The sequence below is a fragment of the Hypanus sabinus genome, chromosome 15 (genome assembly GCF_030144855.1).
Source record: "Hypanus sabinus isolate sHypSab1 chromosome 15, sHypSab1.hap1, whole genome shotgun sequence".
In the NCBI taxonomy this organism is placed as follows: Eukaryota; Metazoa; Chordata; class Chondrichthyes; order Myliobatiformes; family Dasyatidae; genus Hypanus; species Hypanus sabinus.
This window is the reverse complement of record NC_082720.1, coordinates 52,026,586-52,043,731: the sequence shown is the minus strand read 5'-3', so window position 1 is coordinate 52,043,731 and position 17,146 is coordinate 52,026,586. Positions and strand designations below refer to the sequence as shown.

Genomic DNA, 17,146 nt, shown 5'->3' with positions numbered 1-17,146 from the left:
TTTCCCTCAACTATTATCCTGACAGCAAGAATACCAAGGTCAATGCCCTCTCCTGTCATTCTGACATCTCTGAAGACATCGGCAATTCAGAGCCCATCCTGCCCTGCACACCTGCTCCAGTGATTCGGGGAATAGAAACAGAGGTGAAGGCTGCTGAACAGTTGGATCCAGGCCCAGGTGGGGTATCTCCTAACCAGCTATACTGACAGGGGAAGTCTCTCAAGCCCAGGGGAAAGTCCTGGCTGGGGTGTAGCAATCTTCCACTGAGGACAGAGAGCCTTACGTTGGCTGGCTCCAGGCTACATGGGACCATTCATAGTGGAGCAAGCTGTCTACAGGTCTTCACATTGGCTGTGCCTACCACCATCCATTATAATTCACTCAGTGTTCCGTGTTCCAGTGACTTCCACCCCCTTTGCTCCCATCATCTCCCCTTCCCATTTGGTGGATGGATCTCTGGCCTATTCTGTACAGTGCATCCTGGCATCTTGCTGGATGCAGGACAGTGTCCAGTACTTGTTGACTGGGAGGGTTATGGCCCAGAGAAGCATTCTTGGGTTTCAGCTTGACACATCCCGGATATGTTTCTTATCCAGGACTTCCACAGACCTCTAGTGCCTCAAGATCTGCACCAAGGGAGTGGGCCCCCTCACAACCACAGACACTGCCACAGGTTCTGGGTGCTCTCACAGGTGGGCAGCTGAAAGAGGACGACAATCATGCACATGTAAATAACAGCCAATTAAGTTTCTGGTAATTGTATTTAACTCTTTTCCTTGTGTGTCAACCTTGTCAAGTCTTGATTGAAACACAGTGATGGCAATGCTCCCTGCTTACCTTGTCCATGTTCCAGGGAAGAAGTTCTTATTAAAAACTTTGTGAACTTAAAAATTTTGTTCATCCCATGTCAGTGTTTATCCCTCTGCACTTCAACCATCATTAAATTCTTGTTACAATACTCCATGATTGATCTATCCAATCCCTCCTTCACAACACATAACACTTCATTTTTCTTACATCCATGTGTCTACCTAAGAGTTTTTTGATTTTTCTTATTGTATCAGATTCTTCCATACTCCCCAGCTATGGTTTCCATGCACTGGCAGCTCTTTGTGTAAAAAACTTAGCTCTGACATCTCCCCTAAATTATTCTCCACTTACCATACTGTAAAGGGATGTCTTCTGTTAATGGCCATTGTGCTTTGGGAAAAAGGTGCTGCTGTCCACTCTGTCAATGCCTCTCAAAAATTCAAGGATTCAAAGTAGATTTATTATCAAAGTATGTTTGCGGTATACAACCTCCTATAGGCAGCCACAAAACAAAGAAATGCAATGGAACGCATTCATAGAAAACATCAAACACGCAACGTGCAAATAAAGAATTGAGCAAATAGCAAAAGTGGGTGAATAGCTCAGAGAATATTAAACAGTAAATCACAGAGTCCTTGAAACAGTCCAGCGATATTCAGTTTAGTTCAGTTCAATTCTATTGACTGTTGTGTCATTGACTTCAGGCCATAGTCCCCATTCACACAGAAGTGCTCCAATCAAAATCACCTAAAATAACAATTAAAAAAGAGTGATCAGAAACCAGAAACATGTGTAACATGAACCACCGAGTTATCTAAAAACAAATCCACAGCCACGAGCCTCGCCAATCAAACCTTACCCAAGACCCAAAACTCTTGTGCCTTCCTCCAGCCAGCAGCAAACGAGAGGGAGAAGGAGACCAATCAAATGCAGGTTGATGGGACTGAACACCCACTTGCCTTCTGCTCTCGTTCTCATCATTTTCAATCTTGCTCATAATCTTATACACCTCTGTGAAGTCCCATTTCATCTTCTATTACAGCAAAAAGAAAAACTCTAATTTACTCAACTTTTCCTCATCTGACATGCTCTCTAATCCAGACATGCAGGTAAATCTCCTCTGCACACTCCCTAAAGAGATCATGGCAAATAAATGAGGATTGGTGTAAGATTAGAGTAAATGGGTATTTGATAGTTGGCATGGACTTAAGGGATTGTTTGTGTGCACTTCAACTTTATGAATCCATAACTAGCATGTTCTTAGTGGCATTAGGCATTTTTCCTTCACTGTGATTAAAGCACAGCTGCTTCAACTTTTCGTTAAAATACAATGGCAAAATACTGCAGATGTTGAAAATCTGAAACAAACACAATGAATTTGCATATACTCAGCTGGACAAAATATCTTCTACAGAGAGAAATTTAATTTCTTTTGATGATGACCAGTTCTACAGCAGAATACTTAATGTAAAGCATTGCACTGAATTATGCTGCACAACCCCACATGTGGATAAACCTTCAATGGTACAGCAAGCTCCACTGCACAGGGCAGCTCATTGTCTTGCCCTGCACACAAGGCAAAATAGGCCACATGTAGCAACCAAGCCTCAGATGACAGATCCTGAGTCCACAACACCAGGCTTACCCAGACAGTCAGTTGGCGCAAGGCATGGCTTGCACCTCCTATTCACAGCCCATGCAATCCCCAGGAACCTCAGCTCATTTCAGAATGTCATTCAGCATATGATCTATGTATATCGTTATTTATTCTTGTTGAATTTTGTTTAACCATCACCAAAGGTTGTTTCTACTATGCAGCAACCAAGAAATGACTTTTACCCATTCAGCAAGATACAATCACACCTGGCATAGATTCCCAAGGGCTCTCAAATATTCAATAAAGATCTAAATAAAAGTAGAGCATTTTGAGTTGAAGATCTCAACTGTAACTTGATTTACTCTGCTATTTATCATTGTGTGATCAATAAGCCTTCACAACTTAACTGTTTTCCCTGAAAGTGTCAGTACTTAAATCAACACTTGAAGATAAAAAAAACAGCTGAACTTCTTCTGCAACTGCATTTAACATTACTTCTGTATTAATTTTTCTTTCCTTCCCCCATCAGGATGTTGAGTTTTGCAGGAAAGTTCCAAAAAATGATTAAAATCCGATTATTGGAAACTCAGAAGTAATCCCTGGGCAGATTTTCCCCTTACTTCCAGCTATGAATAAGAATAAGTTTAAAGGAATGTATGCTTTCTTAATTAATTAAACAGGATTCTATTTGCCTGAAGTTAGGAATTGTGCTCTGGAGAACTTTGAAGACAGGGACCAGACCGATGTAAAGAAAACTTCATCATTTTATTTCCAACAAATGAGCAGGGCTGGATTTGAAACCAAAATGATGGACGTGATTAATTGTAATCAAATTAGCAGCTGTTCTTCTTTTCTTTTGCCTGTAACACCCCTGCCGTTTAGGTCAGCAATGAAGATCCTCCATCCCTGGTGGCATTCATGGCTTCCTTCATCGTGTCGGTAACTTCCTCTCAGTTTACTGTCAGTCATGCAAGTGCCGGGTGGAGACTCAGGCATACTATCGCACATAGACGTAGAAGGTTCTTCATTGCCGTTTCCGTAATAGTTTTGTTTTACCATCCGGGTTATTAGCCCTGAGCTGAACTCCCAAACCTAGAGGATCGGTAGACCACTCTGAGTCTGGCCTCTACTGTTTGGCATGTGTGACAAAGCATAAAGCCCTAACTCCAGCCAGCATAGCTCTCCGGGTCAGTGAGGCACGCAAGCCTCCAAACCACAACAAGGTTGTGGACCTCTTGGAGGTTAGTATCTGTTAACCTGATAAAATACATGCTGCTATTTTGATTCAATGTGTATTAGTTTGTATCCATTCCCTCAGTGAAGTGGCACTGCCTTACAGATAAACCTCAAAGTCCAAATGTTTACCAGTCTTAAAGCTGTCAGTTTTTGACTGGTGAGACTACATACTTAATATTTATGGAAAGGAGGAGAAGGCATCTATCAGCAGCCAGTGTCAAACCAGATTTAACAACAATACCACACTTAAATTCTTTTACACCATTCCCCTGCGTCCGCCTGCCAGGTTGAGATTCAGAAGCAGACCAGTGATCTAGCTGAGCAGTGAAGCTGGAAGTCCAGTGGAGAGGACAGATAGAGCGAGGGAGAGGATGGCTAGATCACAGGCTATGGGTAGGGGTCAGGTAGTGATGTTAGGTCATCAACCTGAAACACTTACCCCCACCCCACTTGCTTTTATTATGTGGAAGTGAAAGGTAACTGAGGGATCTGCTCCACTTGGCTCTCAAGGATTCATGAGAAGTAGATAACATAGCTTTTATACCTACTTCCCTTTAAAAGAACCAATCAAGAGACAGGCAAATGGCTGCACAGACTTCTTTCTGATTTCAGTGCCTTGTCTATCAAACATGCAAACCTAAAATTCTGCTTGAGATGCCCATCTCCTCTGAAGGCATACATATTTCTGTCTTAAACTCATCCTCTTTACTTATTTGAAGAAAAAGTTTTGAGAGTTTCCTCGTAAGCAGGTTGATCTGATTTCTGGTCTCTGTCAAGCAGTGACAAATGCCCTAAGTAATAAATAGGCTACATTGTTAATTGTTCAGTAAAGAAATAGGGTATTGACAAGCTAAAATAACTCAAATTTATAAAGATCTAGGGAGATTATAAAAAGACTGATGGTAAATATCATTTTGTTTCAACATCTTCCACATATCTATCCAACACTTACAATTCTTGCAGATACTTATATGTTAAATTTTAAAATCACCTGCACACTATATGAATAAGTGGCATATCTAGTCATGCAGATACAAGGGACAGCTGATGCTGGAATATTGAGCAATTAATCTATCTACATGGTTTTTGACTTAGACAGAATAGATTTTAGACAGGAGGAGTAACAAACTTGATGAATACTATGTTCAAAGTAGAAGACCTTTTACTTTGGGGCAGAAGATTACAAATTAATGGCAACAAAATGGGCAAAAATGCACACAACTTGTGTTGGTGCTTTGGAAGACACCATCAGAAAGGTGTTCTTTGACCTTCAGTGTTTTCTGGATTTGACCACATGTACATTGCAGTGTAAAAGTCATAAGTGTCCTGAAAATTAGACTGGAAACTCAACTAGAGTTGGACTGGAGCACAGCACTATCATCTTGTACTGAGGTCAGATGCACTTATTACTTGGCTCCTTAGCTGCCAAAGCCCTATTTGTTTGAACAGGGTCACCAGTGGTTGAGAATTATATATTACAATAGTTTGTTCTGCATATCACGTGTAAACCTCTCACTGTTTAGGACTTCTTACTCCAGAGGTCGGAATAAGTAAATGCATGGGAGGTGTATGGAGGGCGATGGTCCAGCTGTGGGTCAATGGGACTAGGCAGAATAAAAGTTCTGCATGGTCTACTCTAGATGGGCTAAAGGGCCTCTATGCTGTAGAAGAAGAGTTTAAAAAAAGAGAAAATATTCTCGAAGGTGAGGTCAGTGGTTCTCTCAGGAGTAGTGCATTGCTTGGATAGATAGCAGAGTAAATTTACAACTTTCTTGCTGCTCCGGAGTTTATACACACAGACCAGCTAAAGGGAGAAGTCTCACTCAGCATGTTAATGTCAGATTCAAGCTCAACTGATTGAATACGTTCACGAAGTGTCTCCCTTCTCCTAATGGCTGCAATGACTTCCCATGCAGTTCTTAGTAAAGTTAGGAATCAACAGAATTCTGGCTGCAACCTGTTCCCTTTAATTCTGTCCATCATCTCCCCCCATATAGAATGCAGCAAAGAATAAAATCAGGGACCTAGTCATCTTCTCAGTGGAAAAATGTGGCATCCATATTAAAAACACTTGTAATCTGATTTAGAGAGGAATATTTGCCAGAGAGCTTTAAGTTCTTATTTAAATTGTTTCATGTAAGTTGCTCCTCATTACTAGAATGGACAGACATTTTATCCCAAATATAAAATGCCCACAGTTGTTCCTGAGGACAGGAGTGGTTATGACTTAAAATGGTTATAAAAGCAAAAAAAAATTCAACAAAAAGTTTTCACTTTGAAACTATCGTTGTTTTCATTCCACAAATGCTACCTGACATGCTGAGTGGTTTCAGGATATTTTAAAATATATATTTTAGCTTTACAGCATCTATAGGCTTTTGACTTCTATTTAGTTCACATATACTCAGTGGCCACTTTATTAGGTACACCTGTACAACTGCTTATTAACGCAAATATCTGATCAGCCAATCATGTGGCAGCAACTCAGTGCATAAAAGCATGCAGACATGGTCAAGAGGTTAATTGTTGATCAGACCAGACATCAGAGTGGGGAAGGAATGCGACCTAAGTGACTTTGACTGTGCATTGATTGTTGGTGCCTGGCAGTGTGACTTGACTATCTCAGAAACACCTGACCTCCTAGAGTTTTCACACACAACAGTCTGTAAAGGTTACAGAGAAAGGTGTGATAAACCAAAAAAAAAGTCCAGTTCTGTGGTTGAAAATGGCATGTTAATGAGAGAGGTCAGAGAAGAATGGCCAGACTGGTTCAAGCTGACAGGAGGGTAACAGTAAGGCTACATCCACACTAGACTGCATAATTTTGAAAATGCCAGTTTCATGTAAAAACGATAGGCATCCACACTTTGTGTTTTTAAAAATATCTCCGTCCACATTGAAATGGATATTTCGGCGAATCTCCTCCTACTGAGCATGCGCAGGACACATCTACTGAAAACAAGCGACATGTTTGGTGTCGAATCTCGCTGTGAAAGACGGTGTGTGTTTGTTCAGTTACAGACTAGAAAAACTTAAACGACGGACAGCTGTTGGCTCTCACGCAGGAGGACTTTAAAGTAAAAAACAAATACTGAAGCGTATGGAGGCAACCGACAGGGAGTTCACGGACTGTATGACCCGGCTGATGGCAAACATTGAAAAACTGATGAACTCTGTTGCATTAATAAAGCCCCTTGTTAAATGTATAAAACATGTCTGCATCAGTTTTATCTTGTATTTCCATACAATGTTACATTAGGCTGTTACACATCTGCTGTCAAAGAAGTACTTGCATAAATAGGTAAACCACTTTCATACGAGCAAGGACAGAAAACAGGGCAAAGTGAGTATACTTATTTATTCAGTAAGTTATGGGTCATAGTATTTGGTGAGTACATTTCTAACTCCTCTGGCTTCAGTCTCATTGCTGTCTGTTCTGAAATTGTTAGCATACATTCAAGAAAACAATGAAATGGCGTGCTGCCACCTGACAGCATTTCCAGATTTCTCCGGTTACCCCATCCACACTGATCTGCCCAAGCGGCGTTTTCAAAACTACACACCCTGGAGAGCATTTCTGAAAAGCTCCAGTTGTGGGGGACGAAAATGCTGTTTTAGTGTGGACGGAGGGTAAAAACGAAGAGAAAAAGCTTCAGTTACAGATTTATCCGGTGTAGTGTGGAGGTAGTGTAACTCCAATAACCTCGCGTTACAACAGTGGTTTACTGAAGAGCATCTCTGAATGCACAATATGTTGAACCTTGAATTGATTAGGCTGCAGATACAGAAGATGAAAACTGGGCTCCACTCCTGTGGCTACTTCAATAGGTACACTCCTGTACCTAATAAGGTGGTCACTGAGTGTAGAAATCGAAGACAAAATCATTATCTACTAGAAATTAAACCTCAACAATGTTTCTACCTTTACCATTTTAATTTTTTATGAGTTGAAATTCAGTCAGGGATAGAATACATTCCGCTTCATGTGTAGAATTAAGGTTTTTTTTTTAATTAAGCGCTAATCATAACTGAATTTCCTTAAGGAGTTCTTCCAATCACTGGAACTGTAACAGAATATCCACAGAAATCCCAAAGATACCACATAAAGAGTATTTATATGAAGTGGATTATATAGAGCATTTCTTCAGGTATGGATTGTAACCTTGGGATTATGGTTTGTAGAATTTAATGGAGCTGACAGATGGGGTTACATACATGACTCACTAGATTTAGCAAAGGAACAGAACATTATTAGAAGCATAGTTAATAGGAACTTATGATGTAGTTAAGTGATTGCAATAATATATAAAACCATTTATATATCCTACATAATTCTGAATCACCTCATAACTCCAAGCATTTTGCAAAATCAAGATCATAATTTTTGTGTTTTAATTTTGACCACTAAACAGAGCTTCAAAAGATTTAATGACCACTAGTGGTCCCAACTGGCTTCCAGTTTTGTTTGTGGATAATGACTTCAGCACAATTCTCTGCTCAATAAGCCAGGCAGCATGATGCAGTGCAACTTTTGCAATCTTTGACATGAGAAAATCTGCAGGCACTAGAAATCCAAAGCAAGACACGTGAAATGCTGGTGGAACTCAGCAGGCCAGGCAGCCTCTATGGAAGAGAGCAAACACCTATCACCTGCCACTTTGTACTTCTTCGTCCCGCCACTCCCCGCTCCCCCACCCACCTTCTTGGTCTGACCTCTCCCCTTCCTTTCCAGTCCTGTTGAAGGCCCAAATCATTGAAAGTTTACTCTTTTCCATAGATGCTGGCTGGCTTGCTAAGTTCATCCAGCAATTTGTGTCTTGCAATCTTGGGAAGTTTGAAGAATAGGCAGCTGATGTTGTCAGCTCCTGAGTGGAACTTATTTGATGACTTACTGGCAGTCCTGACAATTGGGCTGAGGTGATTCAATTTGGACCACATGTTTATCATGTCCAGGAAACCGGAGGAAGATATCTCCTTCCCATGATCACACACCCCTTACCACCATCAACATCATTATATGATACGTGAAGTAACTCTCAATAACTTGCAGACTTGGTGGATGCTGAGTAGAATTTTGTTCATTAAAGAGCCATAGTGAATCATGTCAGTGATGCATTTCACAAGTGTTTTGTGATATCACAAAGTGCATTACAGTCAATAAAATGCTTTGATAAAGTGATCCATCATTGTGGTATAAGAAACACAACAACTAATTTATACTTTGCAAGCTCCCAAAGATGGCGATTTGATAATGACCAGATAATCTGTTTATTTGTAGTAAGACGGAAAAGTAATTTCCTTTCATTTCCTACTCTTAATTTCCCGTTGGTTTATAATATGGATTTATCCCAATGAGCAATTTGTTTTGTAAGCTCATTTTATCTTTCTGCTGTTGAATATCTATGAAAAAAAACACTAAAGGATTGGACAATTATTTCGCTGTGTAATGAATGATAGTACAGAAGCCTGGATTGTATTAAAACTTGCCATTGGCTATATTGATTGGCATGTACTTTGTGCCCATTTCAATGCCATTCAATATGTTTAGAAGAACTCCAGAAGGTGTAATTAGGCTTCTATTTTCTTGTCCATTCTATTCTAAAGAATTTATACTCTATAGCAGTGATTTTCAACTGTTGTTAGGCCACGGCCCCCTTAGGAGCTCTTCTCAGGTTCCAGGGCCCCCCCTTCCAACAGGGATACAACACAAAGAGAAAATCATTTATAATTGAACACCAAGAACACTTGAACATTCAGACATACTAGGCAAAACTTAGAAAAAGACTGTATGAAATTATACATCTATCAGGCCTATTGTGATCCTTGAGCTTGGTGCTTTTCTGCAAGTTTCATGATATCGGACTCCAAATTAGACAATGACAGTCACAGGTCACCTCTTGTTGCGAAATCAATTCTGCTCTTGGATTTTGTCAAGGAAACTACCTTGCAGAATCTGCTCTCAACCAAATATGTTGAGGGAAAGGCAATAAAAAGTCTTTGGGCTTTTTCCCACAGTGTTGTAAATTTATTCAGCAGATCACTCTTGATCCAAAAATCTTTTTGAAACTGACAACATGCAGTTATGTCACTCTGAAGATCAATTTCTTGGATTGTAAGGAACTGATCATTGTATTGGAAAGATATTATAAATAGGAGGGAAACTATTGACTCCAAAGAAGGTTGCTGCTTGGGTATTTCATCGGTTCAGTTACCAGGGCCCCCATAAATACTTCTCACAATTTTCAGTCGGTGGCCCCCTTCAAATGTGCCAGGGCCCCCAACAGGGCCATATGACCCCTGTTGAGAATGGCTGCTCTATAGCATTCTGCAAATTCAACTGCAAAGAAATAAAGCTTAGTTAATTGACGTAATTTGGAAGTCAAGTACATTGTCCCATATTGTTATTTCTGAAAATAGTTCTCTGAAGGGTATGATTTCAGTAAGTGATAGAGTTCCAAGTTAGCTTGAAGTCAAACTCTGAATAAGAATCTATCTATATTGATTTGACAGAATATTGCAGAGATATTTATGATTCTTGGAAGATCGGCATTGCTCAAGTTTGCAGATTTATCTGTGGAAAAAATTAGCAGCTACATGAAATATGCAAATAATCTTGGAAACTTAAATAATTTTCTAATATACAAAAGCTGGGCAGAAGCATCAATATAACTCTGGCCACAGACACTCAGTGGCCACATTATTAGGTATCTCCTGTAGCTAATAGAGTGGCCTCTAAATGTACGTTCATGGTCTTCGCTGCCGTAGCCCATCTACTTCAATGTTGTGGTCTTCTGTCACTGTTGTAACGTGTGCTTATTTGAATTACTTTCTCCTTCTAGTCAACTTGAAATAGTCTGGTCATTCTCTTTTGACCTCTATCATTGAAAAGGCAGTTTCACCCACAGAACTGCCGCTCTCTGGATTTTTTTTTGTTTTTCACACCATTCACTGTAAACTCTAGACTGTTTTGTGTGAAAATCCCAGGAGATCAACAGTTTATGAGATACTCAAACAACCCCATCTGGTATCAGCAATCATTCCATGGTCAAAGTCACTTAGATCACATTTCTTCCCCATTCTGATGTTTGGTCTGAACAACAACTGAGCCTGTTGACCAAGTCCGCATGCTTGCATGCATTGAGTTGCTACCACATGATTGGTTGATTAAACATTTGTGTTAACAAGCAGCTGTACAAGTGCACCCAATAAAGCAGCCACTGCGTATATGGTGGATTGGATGAACAAATCTGCATAAACAAGATGTTATGTTCAAACTACTTAAATACATAGGAACTGAATGACCTACAGCAAGAACTGCTGGAAAGCAAGAGTTAGAGAGCTTAAAAAGAAACATCCAAGAAAAGAAAAGCCAACATAGTTGGTGAGAGATCAAATAAGCTCAAATAGAGCCAGAAAGCAAACCAGCCAAAATCGAATAGAGTCATCCATGAAATAGAGAAATTGAAATAGAGCAAGAGCTAGAAGAGCCTGTAAAGACAAGTTCAATTAAAGTGAACAAGAGAATAGAGCTCCAATAGAACTATGAGATAGCAGGAGAACATCAGTTCTTAGGGTGTGAATCAAACTCTTATTTCCTTACTCCTTACCATACGGAATGATAGGTAATTTATATGTATGCATATCACATATTCCTCAGATAGATGAATCTTACTAGCTCCTGCAAAAATGTCATTCAGAAATGACATGGAATTTCACTTTTATAAATGCACCTTTAACATAGTCATAAATAACAAACAGTGGGGAGTAAAGTTTAACTTTAGCTGGAAGCTATGTTCCTGGAGTATGTCATAGCAAACTTCATCACTAATAGCAGCACGAAAATTCACTAACTTAATGCATACTACACATACGCAAACATATCATACAGGAAGTACAGTAGGAATGATTCAGAGGTCAATAATAAAGTGATAAATGATGAGCTCATTAAAAATACTTCCTGTTTTTGTAACAGAAGGAATTTGGTTTTAAGCCCAGCGCTTGTGTCCTTATCAACTCCTTTATGATATGCAATGTTACCATTTGCTGGGAAGCCAACACTCTCTGCTTGTACTTCATTTCAAGACACAAATTGCATGCTACCAACTTCTGGTTACGTATTCAGCTGGGTCCAGCTGTGGTTTGATGCTTGCATGCTCATATCCATAATCAGTTTATTTTCATATTAAAAGACAGCCCTGGCACTGCAGATGTAACTGTCGAAAGAAAAACTGTACAACTCACAAACTCAGGGAGTGAAACTTTAGTTAATAGATCCATGAATGCCAAATTTCTATGAAAGCAGAGATTTGTGACAAATATGTGGCTAGTTCATACTGAAGGAAACTTCTATCATGCATGCCAAAAGTATTTCAGAGGATGCTTCTATTTTACCATTTAACTAGTGTCAGATGCAAAATTTCAGATGCAAAGCATCAGATTCAGAATGTTACCATACTTAGGTATGGTGTATGTTTCTGGTTGATTAATGATCTATCAACAGATGGAAAATCAACAATCTCTCTGTCCAGAAAGAGGTCATTATATCAAGACATTATAATTTGATTGCAAGAAGGCAGTCGACAGCAGGTATGATTATCTCCTGCCAATCCATTTATTCCCACATTAGAGAGGAAGATGAGGATATGGGAGAGGGCAGAGTGTTATCACTGGGAGCAAATTGTTGTTTTGTTTTTTAAGATGTAAGAGGGACGTTGACTTCATAACATGGTAAAGACTCTGACTTGAATAACTAAGGACACATTGTCTCAGAAGTCAAAAGTAATTATTTCCAAACCGACAACTTTTAATGCTAAATGTAAATTAAGGGTGACCAAAAAGCAGTCCTTTATTTAAATTAGAGAATTCAAACATAGTTATAGTCATACACTGCAAGGAAAATTAACAATATTTCAGATTTATTTAAATAGGCTGAGAATATTAAACAGTAAGTTCTCTGTTGCCTTCATCATGGTCACACTAGAAATGTTCAATATGTTGAATTCATGTTTCTAAGATAGACTGGGCACTAAGCTCTGAAAAGGAATATTCTGCCATCTTTGGAGACTAAGCTAAGATCAACAAAAGTTTACAAAAATTTGATTCTGCTTCTATGAAATTGATTGCTATCATTGTTTTTGGTCTAATGAATATTTTACTGAATTATGTGAAATAGTGTCAGCTTTGGTTTATATGCTATTTACTCATCTTGATTGAACAACTTGTCAACAAATTCTGAGAACTGGTCAATAAGCTATTTGTTCCGAATTGTCAACAGGAAATAGCACCACATGTTTACAAGATGGTTATAGAAGTGGAGCATTACATGAGACATCATTTTTTGTGACAGATTTTAGCTTGAATTTTACATTTTATTTACAAACCAGATGTTAAATAGGTCAAAAAGAATTTTTTAAACTTATCGATGAAAAACAAATTTGTATATAAATAAATATCATATTTATAAGCACAGATGAAAAGAAGATTTATCCTTATAAAGCATGTCCTACACATTTAATAAGATACTACATACCGTTGAATAATATAAACTTTGGACAGAGTGCTTTTTGGCTTTGTGCTGAGAGTTAGTATAGCAGAATATGCAATATACATTCAGTAGCTATTTTATGAGGTACACCTGTACACCTGCTCATTAAAGTTGAAAGTAAATTCATTATCAAAGTACATATATGTCATCATATACATCCCTGAGATTCATTGTCTTGCGGGCATTCACAGTAACACAATAGAGTCAATGAAAGACTGCAACCAACAGGCAATGCAAATTTATACACTCATTATTGCAAATATCTAATTAGCCAAACATGTGGTAGCAATTCAATGTATAAAAGCACGCAGACATAGTCAAGATGATCAGTTCTTTTTTAGACCTAACATCAGAATGGTGAAGAAATTTGATCTAAGTGACTTTGTGGAATGATTGTTGGTGCCAGACAGGGTGGTCTGTATAGCTCAGAAACTGTTGATCTCCTGGGTTTTTCATGCACAATAGTCTCTAGAGTTTACAGTTAATGGTGTGACAAACAATAAAATATCCAGTGTCAGTTCTGTGAGCGACAATGCTTAGGTTTAATGAGAGAGGTCAGCGGATAATCGCCAGACTAGTTCAAGCTAACAGGATGATGGCAGTAACTCAAATAATCACGTGCTACAACAGTGGTGTGCGGAAGAGCAACTCTGAACTCACAGCATCAAAACTTGAAGCAGATGGACTACAGCAGCAGAAGGCCATACTGAGCTCCACTCCTGTCCCTAATAGATGACCAGAATTCTGAAAAAACTTTGGGAATAACGTTTTGCTCTTAGGGATCACTTTGGAATGGCTTTTCTATGGTTTCCACTGGCAACATGAGAAGATTGATTTGTATCAACAACAGGAATCTTTCATTTTTCACTTTACATTCAGTGGTAAATAATCACCCACAAAATTTTCCTATCATTGCAGGAGATTTCAACCAGGTCAGCTTGAAGAAATCTCCAAATAACTACCACCAACATATCACTTATGGAACCAGAGGAGCCAACAAACTTGACCGCTGCTATACCACCATCAAGAAAGATTACCATGCTGTGGCATGCCCACACTTTGGAAAGTCCTATCATTTGGCTGTACTTCTACTCTCAGCATACAGGCAGAGATTAAAAGCTGCAGCATCAGTGGTGAAGAGACAAGAGGAGCACTTACAAGTCTTCATCTTCCAGTCTGAATGAATACACCACTGCTGTAACCAGCTTCATCAAGACCTGTGCAGATGAGTGTGTGCATTCAAGAGCATACTGGACAAACCAAAAGCTGTGGAAAAACCAGGGGATTTGCAGCCTACTGAGAGCTAGATCTGTGGTTTTCAAGACTGGTGATCTGGGGCCATACCTGAAGTCCAGGTATGAACTACAGAAGACTGTTTTAAGGGCAGAAGAGCTAAGTTGATTGAGGATAGAGATGGAATTGATGCTCATCAGCTCTGGCAGGGTTTGCAGGCCTTTACTTCTTAAATGCGAAATCTGACATCATGAATATCTGTGATGCTTCACTCTCGGAAGAGTGCAATGCCTTTTATGCACTACAAACTAAAACTACAGCGTCTGGTGACCCTCAGATCTCTGTGTCAGAGGTTTATGTCAGAACATCTTTCAAGAGGGTGAACCCTCACAAGGCATCAGGCCCTAAAGGTATACCTGGTGGGACTCTGAGAACCTGTGCCAAACAACTGTTGGGAGTGTTCAAGGACATCTTCAGTCTCTCACTGATGCAGTTGAATGTTCTCACCAGCTTCAAAAGGGTGGCAATCATACCAATGCCCAAGAAGAACAGGGTGAGCTGCTTCAACGACTATAGCCAGTAGCACTCACATCAATGTGATGGAATGCTTTGAGAGGCTCATCATAGTTCAATTCAACTCCTTCCTAAGTAAGGACCTGGAAAGCTGCAGTTTGTCTCTTACAACAATAGGTCTACAGCAGATGATATCTCACAGGCTCTCTACTCAGCTTTGTATCATCTGGACAACAGCAGTACCTATGTCAGGCTGCTGTTTAATGGCTACAGCTTAGCGTTCAACATACTCATACCCTTGGTTCTAATCAACAAGCTCCAAAACCTGGGTCTCTGTACCTCTCTCTACCACTCAATCCTTGACTTTCTCACCAGGAGACCACAGGTTGTGCAGATCGGAAATTATATCGCCACCTTGTTGATAATGAATACTGATGGAGTTCAAGGTTGTGTGCTCAGCCCACTGCTCTGATCTCTACATCCATGACTGTATGGCTAAGCACAACTCAAACTTCATCTGTAAATGAGCTGACAATGCAACTATTATTGGCAGAATTTCAGATGGTGATGAGGAGGCATACAGGAGCGAGGTAGATCAGCTGGTTGAGCGGTGTCACAGGAACAACCTTGCACTCAACATCAGTAAGAGCAAGAAATTGATTATGGATTTCAGGAAGTAAAGATGAAGGAACACTCACAAATCCTCATCGAGGGATCAGAAGCGGGAACAGTGAGCAGTTTCAATTTCCTGGGTGTCAACATCTCTGAAGATCTATTCTGGGTCCAACATATGATACAATTAAAAAGAAGGAATGACAGTGGCTATATTTCATTTAGAATCTGAGGAGAATTGGTATGTCATCAAAGACATTCCCAAATTTCTACAGATGTATCATGGAGAGCATTCTAACTGGCTGTATCACCATCTGGTACGGAAGGGTCAATGCAATGGATCAGAGAAAACTGCAGAAAGTTGTAAACCATGCCAGCTCTATTACAAGCACTTGCCTCCCCAGCAGCCCAGATAGTTTTAAAAGGCATTGCCTCAAAAAGGTAGCATCCATTATTAAGGTCTCTCATTACCCCAGACATGCCCTCTTCTCATTGCTTCCAGAAAGGAAAAGGAACAGGAGCCTGAAGACACTCACTCAACATTTCAGGAACAGCTTCGTTCCCTCCACTATCAGATTTCTGAATGGACAATGAACCATGAACATTACCTCAGTTTATTTTCTCTCTTTTTTCTCTACCTATTTAATTTCAATTTTGTTTTTACACATACTTATTGAAACTTATAGTTTTTATAATTATTATATATTGCAATGTACTGCTGCCTCAAAACAACAAATTTCACATCTGACTGTGATGTTAAACCTGATTCTGATTCTGAGTTGGACAAGGATAACGCTGATAAAACATTATTAACATTTATACAGTGAGCTTGGATGCCAAAGTCAACTCACTTTGTGCTGTTCAACCTGTTTACTCTTAATAGTAAAGGATCAAATCTCTCATCAATAGTACACTGACATTACAACTGGAGCTAGTCTGAATAAGTATCCTGAATCATTCATCCATAGAGATTCTAATATGCAACTATTACAGCATTCAATCTCTCAATTAATGATTCCAAGGGTTTTGCTTCTGCCATTATATTCAGAAGTTCATTGTGATTAATATTGATTTGTGCAAATAAATGTTTATCTTGCATTTTATTCCATAATTGCCCTTTCATACTTTGAATAAGGATCTTTCTCGCAACTTAGGAAGTATCCTTATGTGTTTGCTTCCTTTCCTTGCTGATTACATATAATTCGCTATTCAAAATATTGTTTACAGAAGAATTATATCATTATCCTCTCACTTCTTTTCTGCAGTCTACCCAAGTAATCTGACATTCAATTAGCTTTAGTGATTGTTGTTCTTTCAACTTCATCCTTAGAGAGAAGATATTTTGCTTTGCTTTCAAGATGTAGTATTTTATGACTGTTTGCATCATGGCCTTGATCTTAAATTCATGCTCTGAAAGGAAACGAGAATCTGTAAAAGACTTAATATTTCTTTCTACATCTTCTGATTGCCTCCTCTTGCCATCATAAACAACTTCTGAGATAAATCAAATCCTTAACTGATCTTAATTACTACTATGGGTGGATCATTAAGGTTGGCATTACTGCATGGAATGGATTTTTAGAATGATCAGGAATGTTCAA

General features: G+C 39.2%; 1 protein-coding gene across 1 annotated transcript in view; it reads right to left on the bottom strand.

The window, feature by feature from the left end:
• Positions 1–1,488: 1,488 nt before the first annotated feature.
• LOC132405525 (BTB/POZ domain-containing protein KCTD16-like) overlaps positions 1,489–17,146 on the bottom strand; it is a 268,938-nt gene continuing 253,280 nt past the window's right edge. The window contains exon 2 of the mRNA XM_059990406.1: positions 1,489–1,557. Coding sequence (XP_059846389.1) covers positions 1,529–1,557 — 29 coding nt within the window. The 3' untranslated portion in view covers positions 1,489–1,528. The remainder of the gene's footprint in view (positions 1,558–17,146) is intronic.